Source organism: Euwallacea similis, chromosome 5 (assembly GCF_039881205.1).
Source record: "Euwallacea similis isolate ESF13 chromosome 5, ESF131.1, whole genome shotgun sequence".
Lineage (NCBI taxonomy): Eukaryota > Metazoa > Arthropoda > Insecta > Coleoptera > Curculionidae > Euwallacea > Euwallacea similis.
Window position 1 is genome coordinate 13,958 of NC_089613.1, and position 26,959 is coordinate 40,916.

The 26,959-nt window shown below is 39.9% G+C and overlaps 1 protein-coding gene across 1 annotated transcript; it reads right to left on the reverse strand.

Annotated features, from left to right (window-relative positions):
• Positions 1-17,025: 17,025 nt before the first annotated feature.
• On the reverse strand, positions 17,026-19,035 carry LOC136409061 (uncharacterized protein PF3D7_1120000-like). Its single transcript, XM_066390344.1, has one exon. The coding sequence runs from the start codon at positions 19,033-19,035 to the stop codon at positions 17,026-17,028; it is 2,010 nt and encodes a 669-aa protein (XP_066246441.1).
• Positions 19,036-26,959: the final 7,924 nt, after the last annotated feature.

Sequence of the window (26,959 nt, forward strand, 5' to 3'; positions counted from 1 at the left end):
TTCCTGTTGATGTCTAGCCTGGAATCTGGATTTGCCGATATACCTTCGACGCGATGTCCAGGGACTTGTAAAGTTCTTCTTTTCTGGTTCGGCAGGTCGAGGCGTGTTCTACCGGTGCGTTTTTCTTTCGGTCACTAATAGTGCCTTCCTTGGGTCCAGGTCCTCTTCGAGTGAATTCTTGAAGAAACCGATTCAAAAATATGCCCTTTTTGATCGTCTCGAAAATCCGAACGACTGCGCCAGTTACGATTGCGACCCAAGAAAACGAATAAAAAAAACACAACACGATTTTACTTGAAGCAGAAATTTTATTCGAACGAAACGTTCAGCACAAATGAACAAATTACACAAGTCCAAGTCTTAATGCTAACTGTTATTTTATACTGGAGTGGGTATGACGTCACCGTACCACCGACATTACGATATGTGGACTGCAATAATGCTGATATTACAATATACGGACTGTAACAGCCGAAATAAGCCAAAACGACCGATTTGAGCATATTCCTTGATGAAATGATCGTTTCTGACCGATTTCGCTCGTTTCTGCCTGTTTTAGTCATTTTGGCACGTTTTCATCAATTTGGTGCAATTTGAATCCAAAATAGACAGATTTGGCCGAAATAAGCCAAAACGACCGATTTGAGCATATTCCTTGATGAAATGATCGTTTCTGACTGATTTCGCTCGTTTCTACCTGTTTTAATCATTTTGGCACGTTTTCATCCATTTGGTTCTGTTTCCATCCAAAATAGACAGATTTGGCCGATTTGAGCAAATTCATTGATGAAACGATCGTTTCTGCCCGATTTCGCTCGTTTCTGCCTGTTTTAGTCATTTTGGCACGTTTTCATCAATTTGGTGCAATTTGAATCCAAAATAGACAGATTTGGCCGAAATAAGCCAAAACGACCGATTTGAGCATATTCCTTGATGAAATGATCGTTTCTGACCGATTTCGCTCGTTTCTGCCTGTTTTAGTCATTTTGGCACGTTTTCGTCAATTTGGTGCAATTTGAATCCAAAATAGACAGATTTGGCCGAAATAAGCCAAAACGACCGATTTGAGCATATTCCTTGATGAAATGATCGTTTCTGACCGATTTCGCTCGTTTCTGCCTGTTTTAGTCATTTTGGCACGTTTTCGTCAATTTGGTGCAATTTGAATCCAAAATAGACAGATTTGGCCGAAATAAGCCAAAACGACCGATTTGAGCATATTCCTTGATGAAATGATCGTTTCTGAACGATTTCGCTCGTTTCTGCCTGTTTTAGTCATTTTGGCACGTTTTCAATAATTTGGTGCAATTTGAATCCAAAATAGACAGATTTGGCCGAAATAAGCCAAAACGACCGATTTGAGCATATTCCTTGATGAAATGATCGTTTCTGACCGATTTCGCTCGTTTCTGCCTGTTTTAGTCATTTTGGCACGTTTTCATCAATTTGGTGCAATTTGAATCCAAAATAGACAGATTTGGCCGAAATAAGCCAAAACGACTGATGTGAGCATATTCCTTGATGAAATGATCGTTTCTGACCGATTTCGCTCGTTTCTGCCTGTTTTAGTCATTTTGGCACGTCTTCATCAATTTGGTGCAATTTGAATCCAAAATAGACGGATTTGGCCGAAATAAGCCAAAACGACCGATTTGAGCATATTCCTTGATGAAATGATCGTTTCTGAACGATTTCGCTCGTTTCTGCCTGTTTTAGTCATTTTGGCACGTTTTCATCCATTTGGTGCAATTTGAATCCAAAATAGACGGATTTGGCCGAAATAAGCCAAAACGACCGATTTGAGCATATTCCTTGATGAAATGATCGTTTCTGACCGATTTCGCTCGTTTCTGCCTGTTTTAGTCATTTTGGCACGTTTTAATCAATTTGGTGCAATTTCAAGCCAAAATAGACAGATTTGGCCGATTTGAGCAAATTCATTGATGAAACGATCGTTTCTGCCCGATTTCGCTCGTTTCTGCCTGTTTTAGTCATTTTGGCACGTTTTCATTAATTTGGTGCAATTTGAATCCAAAATAGACAGATTTGGCCGAAATAAGCCAATACGACCGATTTGAGCATATTCCTTGATGAAATGATCGTTTCTGAACGATTTCGCTCGTTTCTGCCTGTTTTAGTCATTTTGGCACGTTTTCATCAATTTGGTGCAATTTGAATCCAAAATAGACAGATTTGGCCGAAGTAAGCCAAAACGACCGATTTGAACAAATTCCTGTATGAAAAGATCGTTTCTGACCGATTTCGCTCGTTTCTGCCTGTTTTAGTCATTTTGGCACGTTTTCATCAATTTGGTGCAATTTGAATGCAAAATAGACAGATTTGGCCGAAATAAGCCAAAACGACCGATTTGAGCATATTCCTTGATGAAATGATCGTTTCTGACCAATTTCGCTCGTTTCTGCCTGTTTTAGTCATTTTGGCACGTTTTCATCAATTTGGTGCAATTTGAATCCAAAATAGACAGATTTGGCCGAAATAAGCCAAAACGACTGATGTGAGCATATTCCTTGATGAAATTATCGTTTCTGACCGATTTCGCTCGTTTCTGCCTGTTTTAGTCATTTTGGCACGTTTTCATCAATTTGGTGCAATTTGAATCCAAAATAGACAGATTTGGCCGAAATAAGCCAAAACGACCGATTTGAGCATATTCCTTGATGAAATGATCGTTTCTGACTGATTTCGCTCGTTTCTACCTGTTTTAATCATTTTGGCACGTTTTCATCCATTTGGTTCTGTTTCCATCCAAAATAGACAGATTTGGCCGATTTGAGCAAATTCATTGATGAAACGATCGTTTCTGCCCGATTTCGCTCGTTTCTGCCTGTTTTAGTCATTTTGGCACGTTTTCATCAATTTGGTGCAATTTGAATCCAAAATAGACAGATTTGGCCGAAATAAGCCAAAACGACCGATTTGAGCATATTCCTTGATGAAATGATCGTTTCTGACCGATTTCGCTCGTTTCTGCCTGTTTTAGTCATTTTGGCACGTTTTCGTCAATTTGGTGCAATTTGAATCCAAAATAGACAGATTTGGCCGAAATAAGCCAAAACGACCGATTTGAGCATATTCCTTGATGAAATGATCGTTTCTGAACGATTTCGCTCGTTTCTGCCTGTTTTAGTCATTTTGGCACGTTTTCAATAATTTGGTGCAATTTGAATCCAAAATAGACAGATTTGGCCGAAATAAGCCAAAACGACCGATTTGAGCATATTCCTTGATGAAATGAACGTTTCTGAACGATTTCGCTCGTTTCTGCCTGTTTTAGTCATTTTGGCACGTTTTCATCAATTTGGTGCAATTTGAATCCAAAATAGACAGATTTGGCCGAAGTAAGCCAAAACGACCGATTTGAGCATATTCTTTGATGAAATGATCGTTTCTGACCGATTTCGCTCGTTTCTGCCTGTTTTAGTCATTTTGGCACGTTTTCATAAATTTGGTGCAATTTGAATCCAAAATAGACAGATTTGGCCGAAATAAGTCAAAACGACCGATTTGAGCATATTCCTTGATGAAATGATCGTTTCTGAACGATTTCGCTCGTTTCTGCCTGATTTAGTCATTTTGGCACGTTTTCATCAATTTGGTGCAATTTGAATCCAAAATAGACAGATTTGGCCGAAATAAGCCAAAACGGTCGATTTGAACAAATTCCTGTATGAAAAGATCGTTTCTGACCGATTTCGCTCGTTTCTGCCTGTTTTAGTCATTTTGGCACGTTTTCATCAATTTGGTGCAATTTGAATCCAAAATAGACAGATTTGGCCGAAATAAGCCAAAACGACCGATTTGAGCATATTCCTTGATGAAATGATCGTTTCTGACCAATTTCGCTCGTTTCTGCCTGTTTTAGTCATTTTGGCACGTTTTCATCAATTTGGTGCAATTTGAATCCAAAATAGACAGATTTGGCCGAAATAAGCCAAAACGACTGATGTGAGCATATTCCTTGATGAAATGATCGTTTCTGACCGATTTCGCTCGTTTCTGCCTGTTTTAGTCATTTTGGCACGTTTTCATCAATTTGGTGCAATTTGAATCCAAAATAGACAGATTTGGCCGAAATAAGCCAAAACGACCGATTTGAGCATATTCTTTGATGAAATGATCGTTTCTGACCGATTTCGCTCGTTTCTGCCTGTTTTAGTCATTTTGGCACGTTTTCATCAATTTGGTGCAATTTGAATCCAAAATAGACAGATTTGGCCGAAATAAGCCAAAACGACTGATGTGAGCATATTCCTTGATGAAATGATCGTTTCTGACCGATTTCGCTCGTTTCTGCCTGTTTTAGTCATTTTGGCACGTTTTCATCAATTTGGTGCAATTTGAATCCAAAATAGACAGATTTGGCCGAAATAAGCCAAAACGACCGATTTGAGCATATTCCTTGATGAAACGATCGTTTCTGCCCGATTTTGCTCGTTTCTGCCTGTTTTAGTCATTTTGGCACGTTTTCATTAATTTGGTGCAATTTGAATCCAAAATAGACAGATTTGGCCGAAATAAGCCAAAACGACCGATTTGAGCATATTCCTTGATGAAATGATCGTTTCTGACCGATTTCGCTCGTTTCTACCTGTTTTAGTCATTTTGGCACGTTTTCATCAATTTGGTGCAATTTGAATCCAAAATAGACAGATTTGGCCGAAATAAGCCAAAACGACCGATTTGAGCATATTCCTTGATGAAATGATCGTTTCTGAACGATTTCGCTCGTTTCTGCCTGTTTTAGTCATTTTGGCACGTTTTCATCAATTTGGTGCAATTTCAAGCCAAAATAGACAGATTTGGCCGATTTGAGCAAATTAATTGATGAAACGATCGTTTCTGCCCGATTTCGCTCGTTTCTGCCTGATTTAGTCATTTTGGCACGTTTTCATAAATTTGGTGCAATTTGAATCCAAAATAGACAGATTTGGCCGAAATAAGCCAAAACGACCGATTTGAGCATATTCCTTGATGAAACGATCGTATCTGCCCGATTTTGCTCGTTTCTGCCTGTTTTAGTCATTTTGGCACGTTTTCATTAATTTGGTGCAATTTGAATCCAAAATAGACAGATTTGGCCGAAATAAGCCAAAACGACCGATTTGAGCATATGCCTTGATGAAATGATCGTTTCTGACCGATTTCGCTCGTTTCTACCTGTTTTAATCATTTTGGCACGTTTTCATCCATTTGGTTCTGTTTCCATCCAAAATAGACAGATTTGGCCGATTTGAGCAAATTAATTGATGAAACGATCGTTTCTGCCCGATTTCGCTCGTTTCTGCCTGATTTAGTCATTTTGGCACGTTTTCATAAATTTGGTGCAATTTGAATCCAAAATAGACAGATTTGGCCGAAATAAGCCAAAACGACCGATTTGAGCATATTCCTTGATGAAACGATCGTATCTGCCCGATTTTGCTCGTTTCTGCCTGTTTTAGTCATTTTGGCACGTTTTCATTAATTTGGTGCAATTTGAATCCAAAATAGACAGATTTGGCCGAAATAAGCCAAAACGACCGATTTGAGCATATTCCTTGATGAAATGATCGTTTCTGACCGATTTCGCTCGTTTCTACCTGTTTTAATCATTTTGGCACGTTTTCATCAATTTGGTGCAATTTGAATCCAAAATAGACAGATTTGGCCGAAGTAAGCCAAAACGACCGATTTGAGCATATTCCTGTATGAAAAGATCGTTTCTGAACGATTTCGCTCGTTTCTGCCTGTTTTAGTCATTTTGGCACGTTTTCATCAATTTGGTGCAATTTCAAGCCAAAATAGACAGATTTGGCCGATTTGAGCAAATTCATTGATGAAACGATCGTTTCTGCCCGATTTCGCTCGTTTCTGCCTGTTTTAGTCATTTTGGCACGTTTTCATTAATTTGGTGCAATTTGAATCCAAAATAGACAGATTTGGCCGAAGTAAGCCAAAACGACCGATTTGAGCATATTCTTTGATGAAATGATCGTTTCTGACCGATTTCGCTCGTTTCTGCCTGTTTTAGTCATTTTGGCACGTTTTCATAAATTTGGTGCAATTTGAATCCAAAATAGACAGATTTGGCCGAAATAAGCCAAAACGACTGATGTGAGCATATTCCTTGATGAAATGATCGTTTCTGACCGATTTCGCTCGTTTCTGCCTGTTTTAGTCATTTTGGCACGTTTTCATCAATTTGGTGCAATTTGAATCCAAAATAGACAGATTTGGCCGAAATAAGCCAAAACGACCGATTTGAGCATATTCCTTGATGAAACGATCGTTTCTGCCCGATTTCGCTCGTTTCTGCCTGTTTTAGTCATTTTGGCACGTTTTCATTAATTTGGTGCAATTTGAATCCAAAATAGACAGATTTGGCCGAAATAAGCCAAAACGACCGATTAGAGCATATTCCTTGATGAAATGATCGTTTCTGAACGATTTCGCTCGTTTCTGCCTGTTTTAGTCATTTTGGCACGTTTTCATCAATTTGGTGCAATTTCAAGCCAAAATAGACAGATTTGGCCGATTTGAGCAAATTCATTGATGAAACGATCGTTTCTGCCCGATTTCGCTCGTTTCTGCCTGTTTTAGTCATTTTGGCACGTTTTCATCAATTTGGTGCAATTTGAATCCAAAATAGACAGATTTGGCCGAAATAAGCCAAAACGACTGATGTGAGCATATTCCTTGATGAAATGATCGTTTCTGACCGATTTCGCTCGTTTCTGCCTGTTTTAGTCATTTTGGCACGTTTTCATCAATTTGGTGCAATTTGAATCCAAAATAGACAGATTTGGCCGAAATAAGCCAAAACGACCGATTTGAGCATATTCCTTGATGAAACGATCGTTTCTGCCCGATTTCGCTCGTTTCTGCCTGTTTTAGTCATTTTGGCACGTTTTCATTAATTTGGTGCAATTTGAATCCAAAATAGACAGATTTGGCCGAAATAAGCCAAAACGACCGATTTGAGCATATTCCCTGATGAAATGATCGTTTCTGAACGATTTCGCTCGTTTCTGCCTGTTTTAGTCATTTTGGCACGTTTTCATCAATTTGGTGCAATTTCAAGCCAAAATAGACAGATTTGGCCGATTTGAGCAAATTAATTGATGAAACGATCGTTTCTGCCCGATTTCGCTCGTTTCTGCCTGATTTAGTCATTTTGGCACGTTTTCATAAATTTGGTGCAATTTGAATCCAAAATAGACAGATTTGGCCGAAATAAGCCAAAACGACCGATTAGAGCATATTCCTTGATGAAACGATCGTATCTGCCCGATTTTGCTCGTTTCTGCCTGTTTTAGTCATTTTGGCACGTTTTCATTAATTTGGTGCAATTTGAATCCAAAATAGACAGATTTGGCCGAAATAAGCCAAAACGACCGATTTGAGCATATGCCTTGATGAAATGATCGTTTCTGACCGATTTCGCTCGTTTCTACCTGTTTTAATCATTTTGGCACGTTTTCATCCATTTGGTTCTGTTTCCATCCAAAATAGACAGATTTGGCCGATTTGAGCATATTCCTTGATGAAACGATCGTTTCTGCCCGATTTCGCTCGTTTCTGCCTGTTTTAGTCATTTTGGCACGTTTTCATTAATTTGGTGCAATTTGAATCCAAAATAGACAGATTTGGCCGAAATAAGTCAAAACGACCGATTTGAGCATATTCCTTGATGAAATGATCGTTTCTGAACGATTTCGCTCGTTTCTGCCTGATTTAGTCATTTTGGCACGTTTTCATCAATTTGGTGCAATTTGAATCCAAAATAGACAGATTTGGCCGAAATAAGCCAAAACGGTCGATTTGAACAAATTCCTGAATGAAAAGATCGTTTCTGACCGATTTCGCTCGTTTCTGCCTGTTTTAGTCATTTTGGCACGTTTTCATCAATTTGGTGCAATTTGAATCCAAAATAGACAGATTTGGCCGATTTGAGCAAATTCATTGATGAAACGATCGTTTCTGCCCGATTTCGCTCGTTTCTGCCTGTTTTAGTCATTTTGGCACGTTTTCATCAATTTGGTGCAATTTGAATCCAAAATAGACAGATTTGGCCGAAATAAGCCAAAACGACCGATTTGAGCATATTCTTTGATGAAATGATCGTTTCTGACCGATTTCGCTCGTTTCTGCCTGTTTTAGTCATTTTGGCACGTTTTCATAAATTTGGTGCAATTTGAATCCAAAATAGACAGATTTGGCCGAAATAAGTCAAAACGACCGATTTGAGCATATTCCTTGATGAAACGATCGTTTCTGCCCAATTTCGCTCGTTTCTGCCTGATTTAGTCATTTTGGCACGTTTTCATAAATTTGGTGCAATTTGAATCCAAAATAGACAGATTTGGCCGAAATAAGCCAAAACGACCGATTTGAGCATATTCTTTGATGAAATGATCGTTTCTGACCGATTTCGCTCGTTTCTGCCTGTTTTAGTCATTTTGGCACGTTTTCATAAATTTGGTGCAATTTAAATCCAAAATAGACAGATTTGGCCGATTTGAGCAAATTCCTTGATGAAACGATCGTTTCTGCCTGATTTAGTCATTTTGGCACGTTTTCATAAATTTGGTGCAATTTGAATCCAAAATAGACAGATTTGGCCGAAATAAGCCAAAACGACCGATTTGAGCATATTCCTTGATGAAACGATCGTTTCTGCCCGATTTTGCTCGTTTCTGCCTGTTTTAGTCATTTTGGCACGTTTTCATTAATTTGGTGCAATTTGAATCCAAAATAGACAGATTTGGCCGAAATAAGCCAAAACGACCGATTTGAGCATATTCCTTGATGAAATGATCGTTTCTGACCGATTTCGCTCGTTTCTACCTGTTTTAATCATTTTGGCACGTTTTCATCCATTTGGTTCTGTTTCCATCCAAAATAGACAGATTTGGCCGATTTGAGCAAATTCATTGATGAAACGATCGTTTCTGCCCGATTTCGCTCGTTTCTGCCTGTTTTAGTCATTTTGGCACGTTTTCATCAATTTGGTGCAATTTGAATCCAAAATAGACAGATTTGGCCGAAATAAGCCAAAACGACCGATTTGAGCATATTCCTTGATGAAATGATCGTTTCTGACCAATTTCGCTCGTTTCTGCCTGTTTTAGTCATTTTGGCACGTTTTCATAAATTTAGTGCAATTTGAATCCAAAATAGACAGATTTGGCCGAAATAAGCCAAAACGGTCGATTTGAACAAATTCCTGTATGAAAAGATCGTTTCTGACCGATTTCGCTCGTTTCTGCCTGTTTTAGTCATTTTGGCACGTTTTCATAAATTTGGTGCAATTTGAATCCAAAATAGACAGATTTGGCCGAAATAAGCCAAAACGACCGATTTGAGCATATTCCTTGATGAAATGATCGTTTCTGACCAATTTCGCTCGTTTCTGCCTGTTTTAGTCATTTTGGCACGTTTTCATCAATTTGGTGCAATTTGAATCCAAAATAGACAGATTTGGCCGAAATAAGCCAAAACGACTGATGTGAGCATATTCCTTGATGAAATGATCGTTTCTGACCGATTTCGCTCGTTTCTGCCTGTTTTAGTCATTTTGGCACGTTTTCATCAATTTGGTGCAATTTGAATCCAAAATAGACAGATTTGGCCGAAATAAGCCAAAACGACCGATTTGAGCATATTCCTTGATGAAACGATCGTTTCTGCCCGATTTCGCTCGTTTCTGCCTGTTTTAGTCATTTTGGCACGTTTTCATCAATTTGGTGCAATTTGAATCCAAAATAGACAGATTTGGCCGAAATAAGCCAGTTACGATGTCTGTCACAACGCTATCACTTCCAAAAGTCACATCAATTATTGATTCCATTCCTGCTCTTTGCCAAGTTGGTGTCCCTCCCTTATTTAATGGAGTAAGGTCCATTGCCTCTGCCCATTCCATCAACAGTCTCCCTCTCTTGTCATTTTGTTTTGATCCCCATATTTTGTTCTTCGCATTAAAATCTCCACCCACTATTTTAACCCCCTTCCATCTTCCAATCTCCATCTGTAATTCTGTCAAAAATTTTTCATACTCCTCTATTCTACAGTTAGGCGTCCAATAACAGCTAACCACATATCCCCCCTGCAGTTTAACCCATACATATCCATTTCCCTCCCCATTCTCCTCTACTTCCAACTCCTCATTCATGATTTTTATTGCCGTTTTGTTATGTTTCCCCACGTACCATTCCTTGCTATTGCTTATTGTCGTAATGTGTGGTTCTGATAATAGTAATATATCCACTTTATTTTCTATTGCAGTAACCTCTGCCAGATCTTGTGCCGGTTTACTGCAATTGACATTTATTTGCAATATGTTATACATTTTTATTTCTTATTTCTCCCCCTTCTTTTTCTTCTTTTTTTCCTTTCTCTTCTTTTCCTATGTTCTCCCCGCTTTCTCGTTTATTTTTTATTTCCATTCTTGCATCCTGCAGTGCCTTTTGAAATACCCAGCACCTGCCAGTACCCGCTCTGTGACCTTCCCTACTACACAACAAGCAATATTCCTCATTTTCACAATCCCTCGCCTGGTGTCCACTTTCTCCACATTTATAACAACAATCCCTGTTATCCCTTCCTACACATTCCTGCTCTATATGCCCATACTTCCAACATCTGTTGCACTTTTTTATTTCAATTTTCCTATATATACCTGCTCTTACCATTCCTACTCTGATACTTCTCATTTCTTGTAATTTTTGTGCCATAATTTCTGTTGTATGAACTGTTATCGCCCGCGTGCCGTTTGTCATAGGTCTCAATGCGCTCATCTTAATGTCTTCCTCTTGGATCTCTCCGACTTCCCTTTCTATTGCTTTTCTCACATCCTCCTGATTAGTAAATATGTCCAGCCCCTTTATATATATTGTGTGCGTAGTGTTTTTATTTCCTATTATCCTTATTTTCCCTTCTTCTATTTCTTCCATGGCTTCTTTCACTTTTTTTATTTCCGCTTCATCTTTATCCATTGTTATCAATACTTTCCCTTCTTTGGTTTTCCTTATTCCTATAATTGCCTTGTTTTCACTACTTTTCAATTTTTCTCTCACTTCCTCCATAGTTTCCTGGTAATTTTTTCCTTTGCTTTCTACTACTAATGCGTATGTCCGTCTCTCTTTTCTTTTTTCTTTATTTCTGTTTATTTTTGGTGTCTGTCCCCTTATATATATTTTTGCTGTTATTTTTGTCTTATATATTATCATTTCCATCATTTTCCTTAGGTCTTCCGGGTCCATACTAGGTATTTCGTGCAGTATCAGACATTCCCCCTCTTCACTGTTTTCCTTCACTTGACTTAATTTACTGAACAAGTCTTCCCCTGTATTTTTATATTTTATCTTAATTATTTTATTTACTATCTGTTCTCTTTTGCCCTTTATTTCGTATATTTGTTTGATAACACTCACTTCTTCCTCTATTCTTTTTAGTTCTGGATATTTTACCTTATATTGTTTTAAAACTTCCGTTGTCCAATCTTTATCATTTTCTCTTACCATCACTACTTTTACCATTCCATGTTCTGTCTCCGTTGGATCTCCATTCCTAACCTCTGTGTTTTTGTATATTTCCTCTGGCCATTTTCTATCCACCACCTCCATATAATCTTCGTACCTGTTAGTCTCTTCTATTTCATGAAGTTCTTCTTCCATTATTGTTTGTGTTACCACGCTTGTTACGTTTGGACTTTCCGTCATTGTGTCTGCATCAAACACCATTTTTTCACATTTGTCATACTTGTTTTCTTCTATCCATTGTTGTACATTTCTGCTATTTATTGCCATCATTTGTGCCTTTAGTTTAGATGTTATTACCTTTATTTCTCTCTTCGTGTTTTGCTCTATGTACCTTTCTAATTCATTTACTAGTTTTTTTGTTGCTTCCAGTGCCTCAGTCAAGATAAATGCGTCTATATTTTCCTTTTTCTTATATGCTGTTAACTCATTTTCATTTTTTTCATGTGTGTCTGTACTTGTGTCTAAGTCTATAATTTTCCTCTTCTTATTTTCTTGTATGCTCATAGATCTTTGCCTTCCAAACGTGCCTTTTATCCTATCAATTTCTGTTGTCCCAGACCTTCTTACCACACCCTTGGTTATACTTACTACACTTATCCCCGTTTGTGTCCAACTTCCTCCCTTCCTTTTTTCCTCTTTCCCAGTAGCTTGCAGATCATCCCTGGCCTGGCATTCCACCACGAGGTGTCTGTTTGTTTCAGTAGCTCTTCGACCGGAGGTGCCCTGAAACGGCAGCATCTCTCCAGTAGGCACTGGGGCTTCCGACTGCCCCTGTAGCTGTAACTGCAGGTCTTTTCTTCCCTCTTCCATGTTTCTTCTTTGCTGGTTTTGGTCCACGCCGGGTATCCCCCGGTACCCCAAATTATTGGGGCATTCCCCTATCCGCCACCTGGGGACGCGCCAGGTAGGAGACCAGCAACTCCCCCCGGATATCTGACTCACCTGGATTTTTTTCTCAGAAAAACATCAAAATTGTCCTAGGACTGATCCCACCGTTGGATAGAGCTAGTCGAGAGGAACATTTTGAGTGGTCTATCGTCCGAATCGGACCAGAAATTTCCAAGCGCGGAGCGAGCAAACTTTTAATAATTACCCGGTATGTGTGACATATCTGAATTTTTTTCTCAGAAAATCATCAAAATTGTCCTAGGACTGATCCCACCGTTGGATAGAGCTAGTCGAGAGGAATATTTTGATTGGTCTATCGTCCGAATCGGACTGGAAATTTCCAAGCGCGGAGCGAGCAAACTTTTAATAATTACCCGGTATATCTGACTCGCCTAGATTTTTTTCTCAGAAAACCATCAAAATTGTCCTAGGACTGATCCCACCGTTGGATAGAGCTAGTCGAGAGGAATATTTTGATTGGTCTATCGTCCGAATCGGACTGGAAATTTCCAAGCGCGGAGCGAGCAAACTTTTAATAATTACCCGGTATATCTGACTCGCCTAGATTTTTTTCTCAGAAAACCATCAAAATTGTCCTAGGACTGATCCCACCGTTGGATAGAGCTAGTCGTGAGGAATATTTTGAGTGTTCTATCGTCCGAATCGGACTGGACATTTCCGAGCGCGGAGCGAGCAAACTTTTAATAATTACCCGGTATGTGTGACATATCTGAATTTTTTTCTCAGAAAATCATCAAAATTGTCCTAGGACTGATCCCACCGTTGGATAGAGCTAGTCGAGAGGAATATTTTGATTGGTCTATCGTCCGAATCGGACTGGAAATTTCCAAGCGCGGAGCGAGCAAACTTTTAATAATTACCCGGTATATCTGACTCGCCTAGATTTTTTTCTCAGAAAACCATCAAAATTGTCCTAGGACTGATCCCACCGTTGGATAGAGCTAGTCGTGAGGAATATTTTGAGTGTTCTATCGTCCGAATCGGACTGGACATTTCCGAGCGCGGAGCGAGCAAACTTTTAATAATTACCCGGTATATGTGACATATCTGAATTTTTTTCTCAGAAAATCATCAAAATTGTCCTAGGACTGATCCCACCGTTGGATAGAGCTAGTCGTGAGGAATATTTTGAGTGTTCTATCGTCCGAATCGGACTGGACATTTCCGAGCGCGGAGCGAGCAAACTTTTAATAATTACCCGGTATATGTGACATATCTGAATTTTTTTCTCAGAAAATCATCAAAATTGTCCTAGGACTGATCCCACCGTTGGATAGAGCTAGTCGAGAGGAACATTTTGAGTGGTCTATCGTCCGAATCGGACTGGACATTTCCGAGCGCGGAACGGGCAAACTTTTAATAATTACCCGGTATATCTGACTCACCTTTTTTTTTTTGAGGGGGGAAAAACCTTCTAAAGGTACCCGGTCTGATGGTCTGTCGACCGGGTTATGTGGGATTCGTCCCTAAAAGGGGCGCCTACCCACTAAAAAACCCTCCTCACTTCACCCTGGATCCCTCCCGGAACCACCACTTGGTATTACTTCAGGGGGGGGGCGGAAATTGTGCTCCTCCTGTCTCACTCCTCGCCTCTATACACTCACTCACCCTCTTTGCTCACTTCCTGCTCTCTCTATTATCCTTCTTTTCCCTTCTCTCATCCTGTTCTTTCCTTCTTAGTATCTTCTCAATATATTTAGTTATACTTTGGAAGTTTTTTTCATTTTCCGTCATTTTCTTTATTATATTCCCCAGTGTTAGCCCTTGTCCTATCTCTTTGTTTATCTTTCCCCTATCATTTTGCCACCATGTGCACTCAAAGAATGTGTGTTCCACATCATCCTTTTCCCTCTTGCAGTACCTACACCTGTCATCCTCCGCCCTACCAATTCTCTTTATATACGCCTGGTAGCATCCATGTCCCGTCAGAAATTGTGTTAAGTGATAACTGTTTTGCCCCACCGCCCTATCTGTCCATGTTCTTATTTCTGGTATTAATGTTTTTGTCCATTCATTCCCCCTTTCTGTCCATCTTTGCTGCCAGCTATTCATTGTTGTTTCTCTTTCTTTTAGTTTTTCTTCCTTGCTCTTACCCCATGCTTTCCCTCTCTCCGCAACCATCAAATCCAGGGGTATTTGTCCACCAATTACCTGTATCGCCAGGGTACCTGCAGTTCTGTATCCTCTACTTATTGCGAGCGCCATTTTCCTTTGCATTGACAGTAATTTCTTCCTCACTCCCTCTCTCTTCGTTGCATCCTTCCATATTTGGGCTGCGTATAACACTATTGACTCCGATACCATAGCTAATACTCTCCTTTGTACATCATTTATTCCTCCAGTTCTAGGCATTATTCTTCTCAGCGCCATCACCGTTTTCTCAGCCTTGCCAATTACCACATTTATATGCTCCCCGAACGTCAGTTTCCGATCAAATGTCACTCCCAGGTACTTCATTTTCTGCTTCAATTCTATTTTATGTTCATCCATGTTTATGTTGAAATCTTTTACTTTTTTTCTTCCTGTCAGTAATATTGCTTCCGTTTTCGTTGGTTCTATTTCTAGTTTATTCTCGATCATCCATCTCTTTACCAGTCCCAATGTGTTTTCCGTGCTTGTTTTTATTTCCTCCTCGTTCTTTCCTGTTACTATCAGTGCCAAATCATCGGCATATGCAACCATCTGGACTCCATATGGCAGATTCATTTCCAGCACCCCATTGTATATCACATTCCACAGATGCGGTCCCAGCACCGATCCTTGTGGGACTCCGCAGGTAAGTATCTTTTTCCTTCTGTTGTTTTCATCCCCATATTCTATAGTTCTATTCGTCAGGTATGCTTTTATTAGGTTCACCAGGTACTCGGATATTCCGCCTTCTTCCAATCTTCTCACTATTATTTTCCATGATGCCGTGTTGAAAGCATTTTTTATGTCCACCGTGGTTAACAACACTAGTTTTCTATTTTTTGCTGGTTTTGATCTTTCTTCTTCCACCGTTTCCATTATCCTTCCTAGGGCCGTTATTGTTGATTTTCCCCTCCTAAAACCATGTTGACTATTTGATATTACATTCTTTTCATCCATTTCTCTCCTAAGTCTTTCCGCAATCAGTCTTTCATATACTTTCCCCAACACATTTATCATACATAAAGGTCTGTAACTTCCTGGTTGTCCTATTGGTTTTCCATGCTTCGGTATCAATACTAGTCTTGCCGTTTTCCATTCCTTACAAAACTTACTCTTTCTCATTTCCTCATTCATTACTTTTTCTATTAAGTCCATTCTATTTTCTCCTATTAGTTTTATCATTTCCGTTGTGATACCGTCCACTCCCGGTGCTGTTTTATTTTTCATGCTTGTCACTGCTTTTTTAATTTCTTCCTTACTGAATTGTTGAAGCTTTTCGTTTATATTTTCTTTTCTTTTCTCGAAACCGCCTTCTGATTCATTTGGAAATAGACAGTCTATAATTTTCTCCGTGAGCTCCGGATTTATCTTTATTTTCTTTTTAGGTAGTTTTTCTGTCACTATTTGATATCCTCTTCCCCATACATCTTTCCTTAATTCTTCACAAGTTTGGTTCCATCTCTCTCTTTTCTCCCTTTGTATCATATTCTTTAATTTATTCTTTTCTGCTTTGTATTTCTCTTTTAAGTCCTTTAGGGTATCCTGCCCTCCTTCACTCGATCCTTTTGCTCTTACTAGTTTTCTTCTGACTCCCAGGCATGTTCTTCTCTGGTTACCAATTTCCTCATTCCACCAGTATTTCCCTTTCCTTTTATTCCTCTTCCCTTGTTTTGTTACGCACTTTTCACCTATGCTTTGTATCATTTTTGTTAGTTCCTCTGGCGTTCGTATGTCTTCTTTGTTTATTCTCCTTATTTCCTTAATGAACCTTTCTTTATTTATGTATCTATACTCCTTATTTCCTACTCCTTTTTTGTCTCTTCTTTCCCTTATTATTCTTTTATTCGCTGTTAGTATATATCTGTGATCACTAAGGGATTCTTCCTCTAGGACTCTCCAATCCATGTCTGTCACAACGCTATCACTTCCAAAAGTCACATCAATTATTGATTCCATTCCTGCTCTTTGCCAAGTTGGTGTCCCTCCCTTATTTAATGGAGTAAGGTCCATTGCCTCTGCCCATTCCATCAACAGTCTCCCTCTCTTGTCATTTTGTTTTGATCCCCATATTTTGTTCTTCGCATTAAAATCTCCACCCACTATTTTAACCCCCTTCCATCTTCCAATCTCCATCTGTAATTCTGTCAAAAATTTTTCATACTCCTCTATTCTACAGTTAGGCGTCCAATAACAGCTAACCACATATCCCCCCTGCAGTTTAACCCATACATATCCATTTCCCTCCCCATTCTCCTCTACTTCCAACTCCTCATTCATGATTTTTATTGCCGTTTTGTTATGTTTCCCCACGTACCATTCCTTGCTATTGCTTATTGTCCTAATGTGTGGTTCTGATAATAGTAATATATCCACTTTATTTTCTATTGCAGTAACCTCTGCCAGATCTTGTGCCGGTTTACTGCAATTGACATTTATTTGCAATATGTTATACATTTTTATTTCTTATTTCTCCCCCTTCTTTTTCTTCTTTTTTTCCTTTCTCTTCTTTTCCTATGTTCTCCCCGCTTTCTCGTTTATTTTTTATTTCCATTCTTGCATCCTGCAGTGCCTTTTGAAATACCCAGCACCTGCCAGTACCCGCTCTGTGACCTTCCCTACTACACAACAAGCAATATTCCTCATTTTCACAATCCCTCGCCTGGTGTCCACTTTCTCCACATTTATAACAACAATCCCTGTTATCCCTTCCTACACATTCCTGCTCTATATGCCCATACTTCCAACATCTGTTGCACTTTTTTATTTCAATTTTCCTATATATACCTGCTCTTACCATTCCTACTCTGATACTTCTCATTTCTTGTAATTTTTGTGCCATAATTTCTGTTGTATGAACTGTTATCGCCCGCGTGCCGTTTGACATAGGTCTCAATGCGCTCATCTTAATGTCTTCCTCTTGGATCTCTCCGACTTCCCTTTCTATTGCTTTTCTCACATCCTCCTGATTAGTAAATATGTCCAGCCCCTTTATATATATTGTGTGCGTAGTGTTTTTATTTCCTATTATCCTTATTTTCCCTTCTTCTATTTCTTCCATGGCTTCTTTCACTTTTTTTATTTCCGCTTCATCTTTATCCATTGTTATCAATACTTTCCCTTCTTTGGTTTTCCTTATTCCTATAATTGCCTTGTTTTCACTACTTTTCAATTTTTCTCTCACTTCCTCCATAGTTTCCTGGTAATTTTTTCCTTTGCTTTCTACTACTAATGCGTATGTCCGTCTCTCTTTTCTTTTTTCTTTATTTCTGTTTATTTTTGGTGTCTGTCCCCTTATATATATTTTTGCTGTTATTTTTGTCTTATATATTATCATTTCCATCATTTTCCTTAGGTCTTCCGGGTCCATACTAGGTATTTCGTGCAGTATCAGACATTCCCCCTCTTCACTGTTTTCCTTCACTTGACTTAATTTACTGAACAAGTCTTCCCCTGTATTTTTATATTTTATCTTAATTATTTTATTTACTATCTGTTCTCTTTTGCCCTTTATTTCGTATATTTGTTTGATAACACTCACTTCTTCCTCTATTCTTTTTAGTTCTGGATATTTTACCTTATATTGTTTTAAAACTTCCGTTGTCCAATCTTTATCATTTTCTCTTACCATCACTACTTTTACCATTCCATGTTCTGTCTCCGTTGGATCTCCATTCCTAACCTCTGTGTTTTTGTATATTTCCTCTGGCCATTTTCTATCCACCACCTCCATATAATCTTCGTACCTGTTAGTCTCTTCTATTTCATGAAGTTCTTCTTCCATTATTGTTTGTGTTACCACGCTTGTTACGTTTGGACTTTCCGTCATTGTGTCTGCATCAAACACCATTTTTTCACATTTGTCATACTTGTTTTCTTCTATCCATTGTTGTACATTTCTGCTATTTATTGCCATCATTTGTGCCTTTAGTTTAGATGTTATTACCTTTATTTCTCTCTTCGTGTTTTGCTCTATGTACCTTTCTAATTCATTTACTAGTTTTTTTGTTGCTTCCAGTGCCTCAGTCAAGATAAATGCGTCTATATTTTCCTTTTTCTTATATGCTGTTAACTCATTTTCATTTTTTTCATGTGTGTCTGTACTTGTGTCTAAGTCTATAATTTTCCTCTTCTTATTTTCTTGTATGCTCATAGATCTTTGCCTTCCAAACGTGTCTTTTATCCTATCAATTTCTGTTGTCCCAGACCTTCTTACCACACCCTTGGTTATACTTACTACACTTATCCCCGTTTGTGTCCAACTTCCTCCCTTCCTTTTTTCCTCTTTCCCAGTAGCTTGCAGATCATCCCTGGCCTGGCATTCCACCACGAGGTGTCTGTTTGTTTCAGTAGCTCTTCGACCGGAGGTGCCCTGAAACGGCAGCATCTCTCCAGTAGGCACTGGGGCTTCCGACTGCCCCTGTAGCTGTAACTGCAGGTCTTTTCTTCCCTCTTCCATGTTTCTTCTTTGCTGGTTTTGGTCCACGCCGGGTATCCCCCGGTACCCCAAATTATTGGGGCATTCCCCTATCCGCCACCTGGGGACGCGCCAGGTAGGAGACCAGCAACTCCCCCCGGATATCTGACTCACCTGGATTTTTTTCTCAGAAAAACATCAAAATTGTCCTAGGATTGATCCCACCGTTGGATAGAGCTAGTCGAGAGGAACATTTTGAGTGGTCCATCGTCCGAATGGGACCAGAAATTTCCGAGCGCGGAACGGGCAAACTTTTAATAATTACCCGGTATATCTGACTCACCTGGATTTTTTTCTCAGAAAATCATCAAAATTGTCCTAGGACTGATCCCACCGTTGGATAGAGCTAGTCGTGAGGAATATTTTGAGTGGTCCATCGTCCGAATGGGACCAGAAATTTCCGAGCGCGGAACGGGCAAACTTTTAATAATTGCCCGGTATATCTGACTCACCTGGATTTTTTTCTCAGAAAACCATCAAAATTGTCCTAGGACTGATCCCACCGTTGGATAGAGCTAGTCGTGAGGAATATTTTGAGTGTTCTATCGTCCGAATCGGACTGGACATTTCCGAGCGCGGAGCGAGCAAACTTTTAATAATTACCCGGTATATCTGACTCACCTGGATTTTTTTCTCTGAAGATCATAAAATTGTCCTAGGACTGATCCCACCGTGCGATAGAGCTACTCGTGAGGAATATTTTGAGTGTTCTATCGTCCGAATCGGACCAGAAATTTCCGAGCGCGGAGCGAGCAAACCTTTAATAATTACTCGGTATATGTGACATATCTGAATTTTTTTCTCAGAAAATCATCAAAATTGTCCTAGGACTGATCCCACCGTTGGATAGAGCTAGTCGAGAGGAACATTTTGAGTGGTCTATCGTCCGAATCGGACTGGAAATTTCCAAGCGCGGAGCGAGCAAACTTTTAATAATTACCCGGTATATGTGACATATCTGAATTTTTTTCTCAGAAAGTCATCAAAATTGTCCTAGGACTGATCCCACCGTTCGATAGAGCTAGTCGAGAGGAACATTTTGAGTGTTCTATCGTCCGAATCGGACCAGAAATTTCCGAGCGCGGAGGGAGCAAACTTTTAATAATTACTCGGTATATGTGACATATCTGAATTTTTTTCTCAGAAAGTCATCAAAATTGTCCTAGGATTGATCCCACCGTTGGATAGAGCTAGTCGAGAGGAACATTTTGAGTGTTCTATCGTCCGAATCGGACCAGAAATTTCCGAGCGCGGAGCGAGCAAACTTTTAATAATTACTCGGTATATGTGACATATCTGAATTTTTTTCTCAGAAAGTCATCAAAATTGTCCTAGGATTGATCCCACCGTTGGATAGAGCTAGTCGAGAGGAACATTTTGAGTGTTCTATCGTCCGAATCGGACCAGAAATTTCCGAGCGCGGAACGGGCAAACTTTTAATAATTACCCGGTATATCTGACTCAACTGGATTTTTTTCTCTGAAGATCATCAAAATTGTCCTAGGACTGATCACACCGTTGGATAGAGCTAGTCGAGAGGAACATTTTATGTGGTCTATCGTCCGAATCGGACCAGAAATTTCCGAGCGCGGAACGGGCAAACTTTTAATAATTACCCGGTATATCTGACTCACCTGGATTTTTTTCTCAGAAAATCATCAAAATTGTCCTAGGACTGATCCCACCGTTCGATAGAGCTAGTCGAGAGGAATATTTTGAGTGGTCTATCGTCCGAATCGGACCAGAAATTTCCAAGCGCGGAGCGAGCAAACTTTTAATAATTACCCAGTATATCTGACTCACCTGGATTTTTTTCTCAGAAAATCATCAAAATTGTCCTAGGACTGATCCCACCGATGGATAGAGCTAGTCGTGAGGAATATTTTGAGTGGTCTATCGTCCGAATCGGACCAGAAATTTCCGAGCGCGGAGCGAGCAAACTTTTAATAATTACTCGGTATATGTGACATATCTGAATTTTTTTCTCAGAAAATCATCAAAATTGTCCTAGGACTGATCACACCGTTCGATAGAGCTAGTCGAGAGGAATATTTTGAGTGGTCTATCGTCCGAATCGGACAAGAAATTTCCAAGCGCGGAGCGAGCAAACTTTTAATAATTACCCAGTATATCTGACTCACCTGGATTTTTTTCTCAGAAAATCATCAAAATTGTCCTAGGACTGATCCCACCGTTGGATAGAGCTAGTCGAGAGGAAAATTTTGAGTGGTCTATCGTCCGAATCGGACCAGAAATTTCCGAGCGCGGAGCGAGCAAACTTTTAATAATTACTCGGTATATGTGACATATCTGAATTTTTTTCTCAGAAAGTCATCAAAATTGTCCTAGGATTGATCCCACCGTTGGATAGAGCTAGTCGAGAGGAACATTTTGAGTGTTCTATCGTCCGAATCGGACCAGAAATTTCCGAGCGCGGAGCGAGCAAACTTTTAATAATTACTCGGTATATGTGACATATCTGAATTTTTTTCTCAGAAAGTCATCAAAATTGTCCTAGGATTGATCCCACCGTTGGATAGAGCTAGTCGAGAGGAACATTTTATGTGGTCTATCGTCCGAATCGGACCAGAAATTTCCGAGCGCGGAACGGGCAAACTTTTAATAATTACCCGGTATATCTGACTCACCTGGATTTTTTTCTCAGAAAGTCATCAAAATTGTCCTAGGATTGATCCCACCGTTGGATAGAGCTAGTCGAGAGGAACATTTTGAGTGTTCTATCGTCCGAATCGGACCAGAAATTTCCGAGCGCGGAGCGAGCAAACTTTTAATAATTACTCGGTATATGTGACATATCTGAATTTTTTTCTCAGAAAGTCATCAAAATTGTCCTAGGATTGATCCCACCGTTGGATAGAGCTAGTCGAGAGGAACATTTTGAGTGTTCTATCGTCCGAATCGGACCAGAAATTTCCGAGCGCGGAGCGAGCAAACTTTTAATAATTACTCGGTATATGTGACATATCTGAATTTTTTTCTCAGAAAATCATCAAAATTGTCCTAGGACTGATCCCACCGTTCAATAGAGCTAGTCGAGAGGAATATTTTGAGTGGTCTATCGTCCGAATCGGACCAGAAATTTCCAAGCGCGGAGCGAGCAAACTTTTAATAATTGCCCGGTATATCTGACTCACCTGGATTTTTTTCTCAGAAAATCATCAAAATTGTCCTAGGACTGATCCCACCGTTGGATAGAGCTAGTCGTGAGGAATATTTTGAGTGGTCCATCGTCCGAATGGGACCAGAAATTTCCGAGCGCGGAACGAGCAAACTTTTAATAATTACCCGGTATATCTGACTCACCTGGATTTTTTTCTCAGAAAATCATCAAAATTGTCCTAGGAGTGATCCCACCGTTGGATAGAGCTAGTCGAGAGGAACATTTTGAGTGTTCTATCGTCCGAATCGGACCAGAAATTTCCGAGCGCGGAGCGAGCAAACTTTTAATAATTACCCGGTATATCTGACTCACCTGGATTTTTTTCTCAGAAAATCATCAAAATTGTCCTAGGATTGATCCCACCGTTGGATAGAGCTAGTCGAGAGGAACATTTTGAGTGTTCTATCGTCCGAATCGGACCAGAAATTTCCGAGCGCGGAACGGGCAAACTTTTAATAATTACCCGGTATATCTGACTCAACTGGATTTTTTTCTCTGAAGATCATCAAAATTGTCCTAGGACTGATCACACCGTTGGATAGAGCTAGTCGAGAGGAATATTTTGAGTGGTCTATCGTCCGAATCCGACTGGAAATTTCCAAGCGCGGAGCGAGCAAACTTTTAATAATTACCCGGTATATCTGACTCACCTGGATTTTTTTCTCAGAAAATCATCAAAATTGTCCTAGGATTGATCCCACCGTTGGATAGAGCTAGTCGAGAGGAACATTTTGAGTGTTCTATCGTCCGAATCGGACCAGAAATTTCCGAGCGCGGAGGGAGCAAACTTTTAATAATTACTCGGTATATGTGACATATCTGAATTTTTTTCTCAGAAAGTTATCAAAATTGTCCTAGGATTGATCCCACCGTTGGATAGAGCTAGTCGAGAGGAATATTTTGAGCGTTCTATCGTCCGAATCGGACCAGAAATTTCCGAGCGCGGAACGGGCAATCTTTTAATAATTACCCGGTATATCTGACTCACCTGGATTTTTTTCTCAGAAAATCATCAAAATTGTCCTAGGATTGATCCCACCGTTGGATAGAGCTAGTCGAGAGGAACATTTTGAGCGTTCTATCGTCCGAATCGGACCAGAAATTTCCGAGCGCGGAACGGGCAAACTTTTAATAATTACCCGGTATATCTGACTCACCTGGATTTTTTTCTCAGAAAATCATCAAAATTGTCCTAGGATTGATCCCACCGTTGGATAGAGCTAGTCGAGAGGAACATTTTGAGTGTTCTATCGTCCGAATCGGACCAGAAATTTCCGAGCGCGGAACGGGCAAACTTTTAATAATTACCCGGTATATCTGACTCACCTGGATTTTTTTCTCAGAAAATCATCAAAATTGTCCTAGGATTGATCCCACCGTTGGATAGAGCTAGTCGAGAGGAACATTTTGAGTGTTCTATCGTCCGAATCGGACCAGAAATTTCCGAGCGCGGAGGGAGCAAACTTTTAATAATTACTCGGTATATGTGACATATCTGAATTTTTTTCTCAGAAAGTTATCAAAATTGTCCTAGGATTGATCCCACCGTTGGATAGAGCTAGTCGAGAGGAATATTTTGAGCGTTCTATCGTCCGAATCGGACCAGAAATTTCCGAGCGCGGAACGGGCAATCTTTTAATAATTACCCGGTATATCTGACTCACCTGGATTTTTTTCTCAGAAAATCATCAAAATTGTCCTAGGATTGATCCCACCGTTGGATAGAGCTAGTCGAGAGGAACATTTTGAGTGTTCTATCGTCCGAATCGGACTGGAAATTTCCAAGCGCGGAGCGAGCAAACTTTTAATAATTACCCGGTATATCTGACTCACCTGGATTTTTTTCTCAGAAAACCATCAAAATTGTCCTAGGACTGATCCCACCGTTGGATAGAGCTAGTCGTGAGGAATATTTTGAGTGTTCTATCGTCCGAATCGGACCGGACATTTCCGAGCGCGGAACGGGCAAACTTTTAATAATTACCCGGTATATCTGACTCACCTGGATTTTTTTCTCAGAAAATCATCAAAATTGTCCTAGGATTGATCCCACCGTTGGATAGAGCTAGTCGAGAGGAACATTTTGAGTGTTCTATCGTCCGAATCGGACCAGAAATTTCCGAGCGCGGAACGGGCAAACTTTTAATAATTACCCGGTATATCTGACTAAACTGGATTTTTTTCTCTGAAGATCATCAAAATTGTCCTAGGACTGATCACACCGTTGGATAGAGCTAGTCGAGAGGAATATTTTGAGTGGTCTATCGTCCGAATCGGACTGGAAATTTCCAAGCGCGGAGCGAGCAAACTTTTAATAATTACCCGGTATATCTGACTCACCTGGATTTTTTTCTCAGAAAACCATCAAAATTGTCCTAGGACTGATCCCACCGTTGGATAGAGCTAGTCGTGAGGAATATTTTGAGTGTTCTATCGTCCGAATCGGACCGGACATTTCCGAGCGCGGAACGGGCAAACTTTTAATAATTACCCGGTATATCTGACTCACCTGGATTTTTTTCTCAGAAAATCATCAAAATTGTCCTAGGATTGATCCCACCGTTGGATAGAGCTAGTCGAGAGGAACATTTTGAGTGTTCTATCGTCCGAATCGGACCAGAAATTTCCGAGCGCGGAACGGGCAAACTTTTAATAATTACCCGGTATATCTGACTAAACTGGATTTTTTTCTCTGAAGATCATCAAAATTGTCCTAGGACTGATCACACCGTTGGATAGAGCTAGTCGAGAGGAATATTTTGAGTGGTCTATCGTCCGAATCGGACTGGAAATTTCCAAGCGCGGAGCGAGCAAACTTTTAATAATTACCCGGTATATCTGACTCACCTGGATTTTTTTCTCAGAAAACCATCAAAATTGTCCTAGGACTGATCCCACCGTTGGATAGAGCTAGTCGTGAGGAATATTTTGAGTGTTCTATCGTCCGAATCGGACCGGACATTTCCGAGCGCGGAACGGGCAAACTTTTAATAATTACCCGGTATATCTGACTCACCTGGATTTTTTTCTCAGAAAATCATCAAAATTGTCCTAGGATTGATCCCACCGTTGGATAGAGCTAGTCGAGAGGAACATTTTGAGTGTTCTATCGTCCGAATCGGACCAGAAATTTCCGAGCGCGGAGGGAGCAAACTTTTAATAATTACTCGGTATATGTGACATATCTGAATTTTTTTCTCAGAAAGTTATCAAAATTGTCCTAGGATTGATCCCACCGTTGGATAGAGCTAGTCGAGAGGAACATTTTGAGCGTTCTATCGTCCGAATCGGACCAGAAATTTCCGAGCGCGGAGCGAGCAAACTTTTAATAATTACTCGGTATATGTGACATATCTGAATTTTTTTCTCAGAAAGTCATCAAAATTGTCCTAGGATTGATCCCACCGTTGGATAGAGCTAGTCGAGAGGAACATTTTGAGTGTTCTATCGTCCGAATCGGACCAGAAATTTCCGAGCGCGGAACGGGCAAACTTTTAATAATTACCCGGTATATCTGACTCACCTGGATTTTTTTCTCAGAAAATCATCAAAATTGTCCTAGGACTGATCCCACCGTTCGATAGAGCTAGTCGAGAGGAATATTTTGAGTGGTCTATCGTCCGAATCGGACCAGAAATTTCCAAGCGCGGAGCGAGCAAACTTTTAATAATTACCCAGTATATCTGACCCACCTGGATTTTTTTCTCAGAAAATCATCAAAATTGTCCTAGGACTGATCCCACCGATGGATAGAGCTAGTCGTGAGGAATATTTTGAGTGGTCTATCGTCCGAATCGGACCAGAAATTTCCGAGCGCGGAGCGAGCAAACTTTTAATAATTACTCGGTATATGTGACATATCTGAATTTTTTTCTCAGAAAATCATCAAAATTGTCCTAGGACTGATCACACCGTTCGATAGAGCTAGTCGAGAGGAATATTTTGAGTGGTCTATCGTCCGAATCGGACAAGAAATTTCCAAGCGCGGAGCGAGCAAACTTTTAATAATTACCCAGTATATCTGACTCACCTGGATTTTTTTCTCAGAAAATCATCAAAATTGTCCTAGGACTGATCCCACCGTTGGATAGAGCTAGTCGAGAGGAAAATTTTGAGTGGTCTATCGTCCGAATCGGACCAGAAATTTCCGAGCGCGGAGCGAGCAAACTTTTAATAATTACTCGGTATATGTGACATATCTGAATTTTTTTCTCAGAAAGTCATCAAAATTGTCCTAGGATTGATCCCACCGTTGGATAGAGCTAGTCGAGAGGAACATTTTGAGTGTTCTATTGTCCGAATCGGACCAGAAATTTCCGAGCGCGGAGCGAGCAAACTTTTAATAATTACTCGGTATATGTGACATATCTGAATTTTTTTCTCAGAAAGTCATCAAAATTGTCCTAGGACTGATCACACCGTTGGATAGAGCTAGTCGAGAGGAATATTTTGAGTGGTCTATCGTCCGAATCGGACTGGAAATTTCCAAGCGCGGAGCGAGCAAACTTTTAATAATTACCCGGTATATCTGACTCACCTGGATTTTTTTCTCAGAAAACCATCAAAATTGTCCTAGGACTGATCCCACCGTTGGATAGAGCTAGTCGTGAGGAATATTTTGAGTGTTCTATCGTCCGAATCGGACCGGACATTTCCGAGCGCGGAACGGGCAAACTTTTAATAATTACCCGGTATATCTGACTAAACTGGATTTTTTTCTCTGAA

Bases quoted from the DNA above. Each gene is read 5' to 3' on its own strand.
- LOC136409061 (XM_066390344.1), bottom strand. From the start codon at position 19,035: ATGGAAGAGGGAAGAAAAGACCTGCAGTTACAGCTACAGGGGCAGTCG.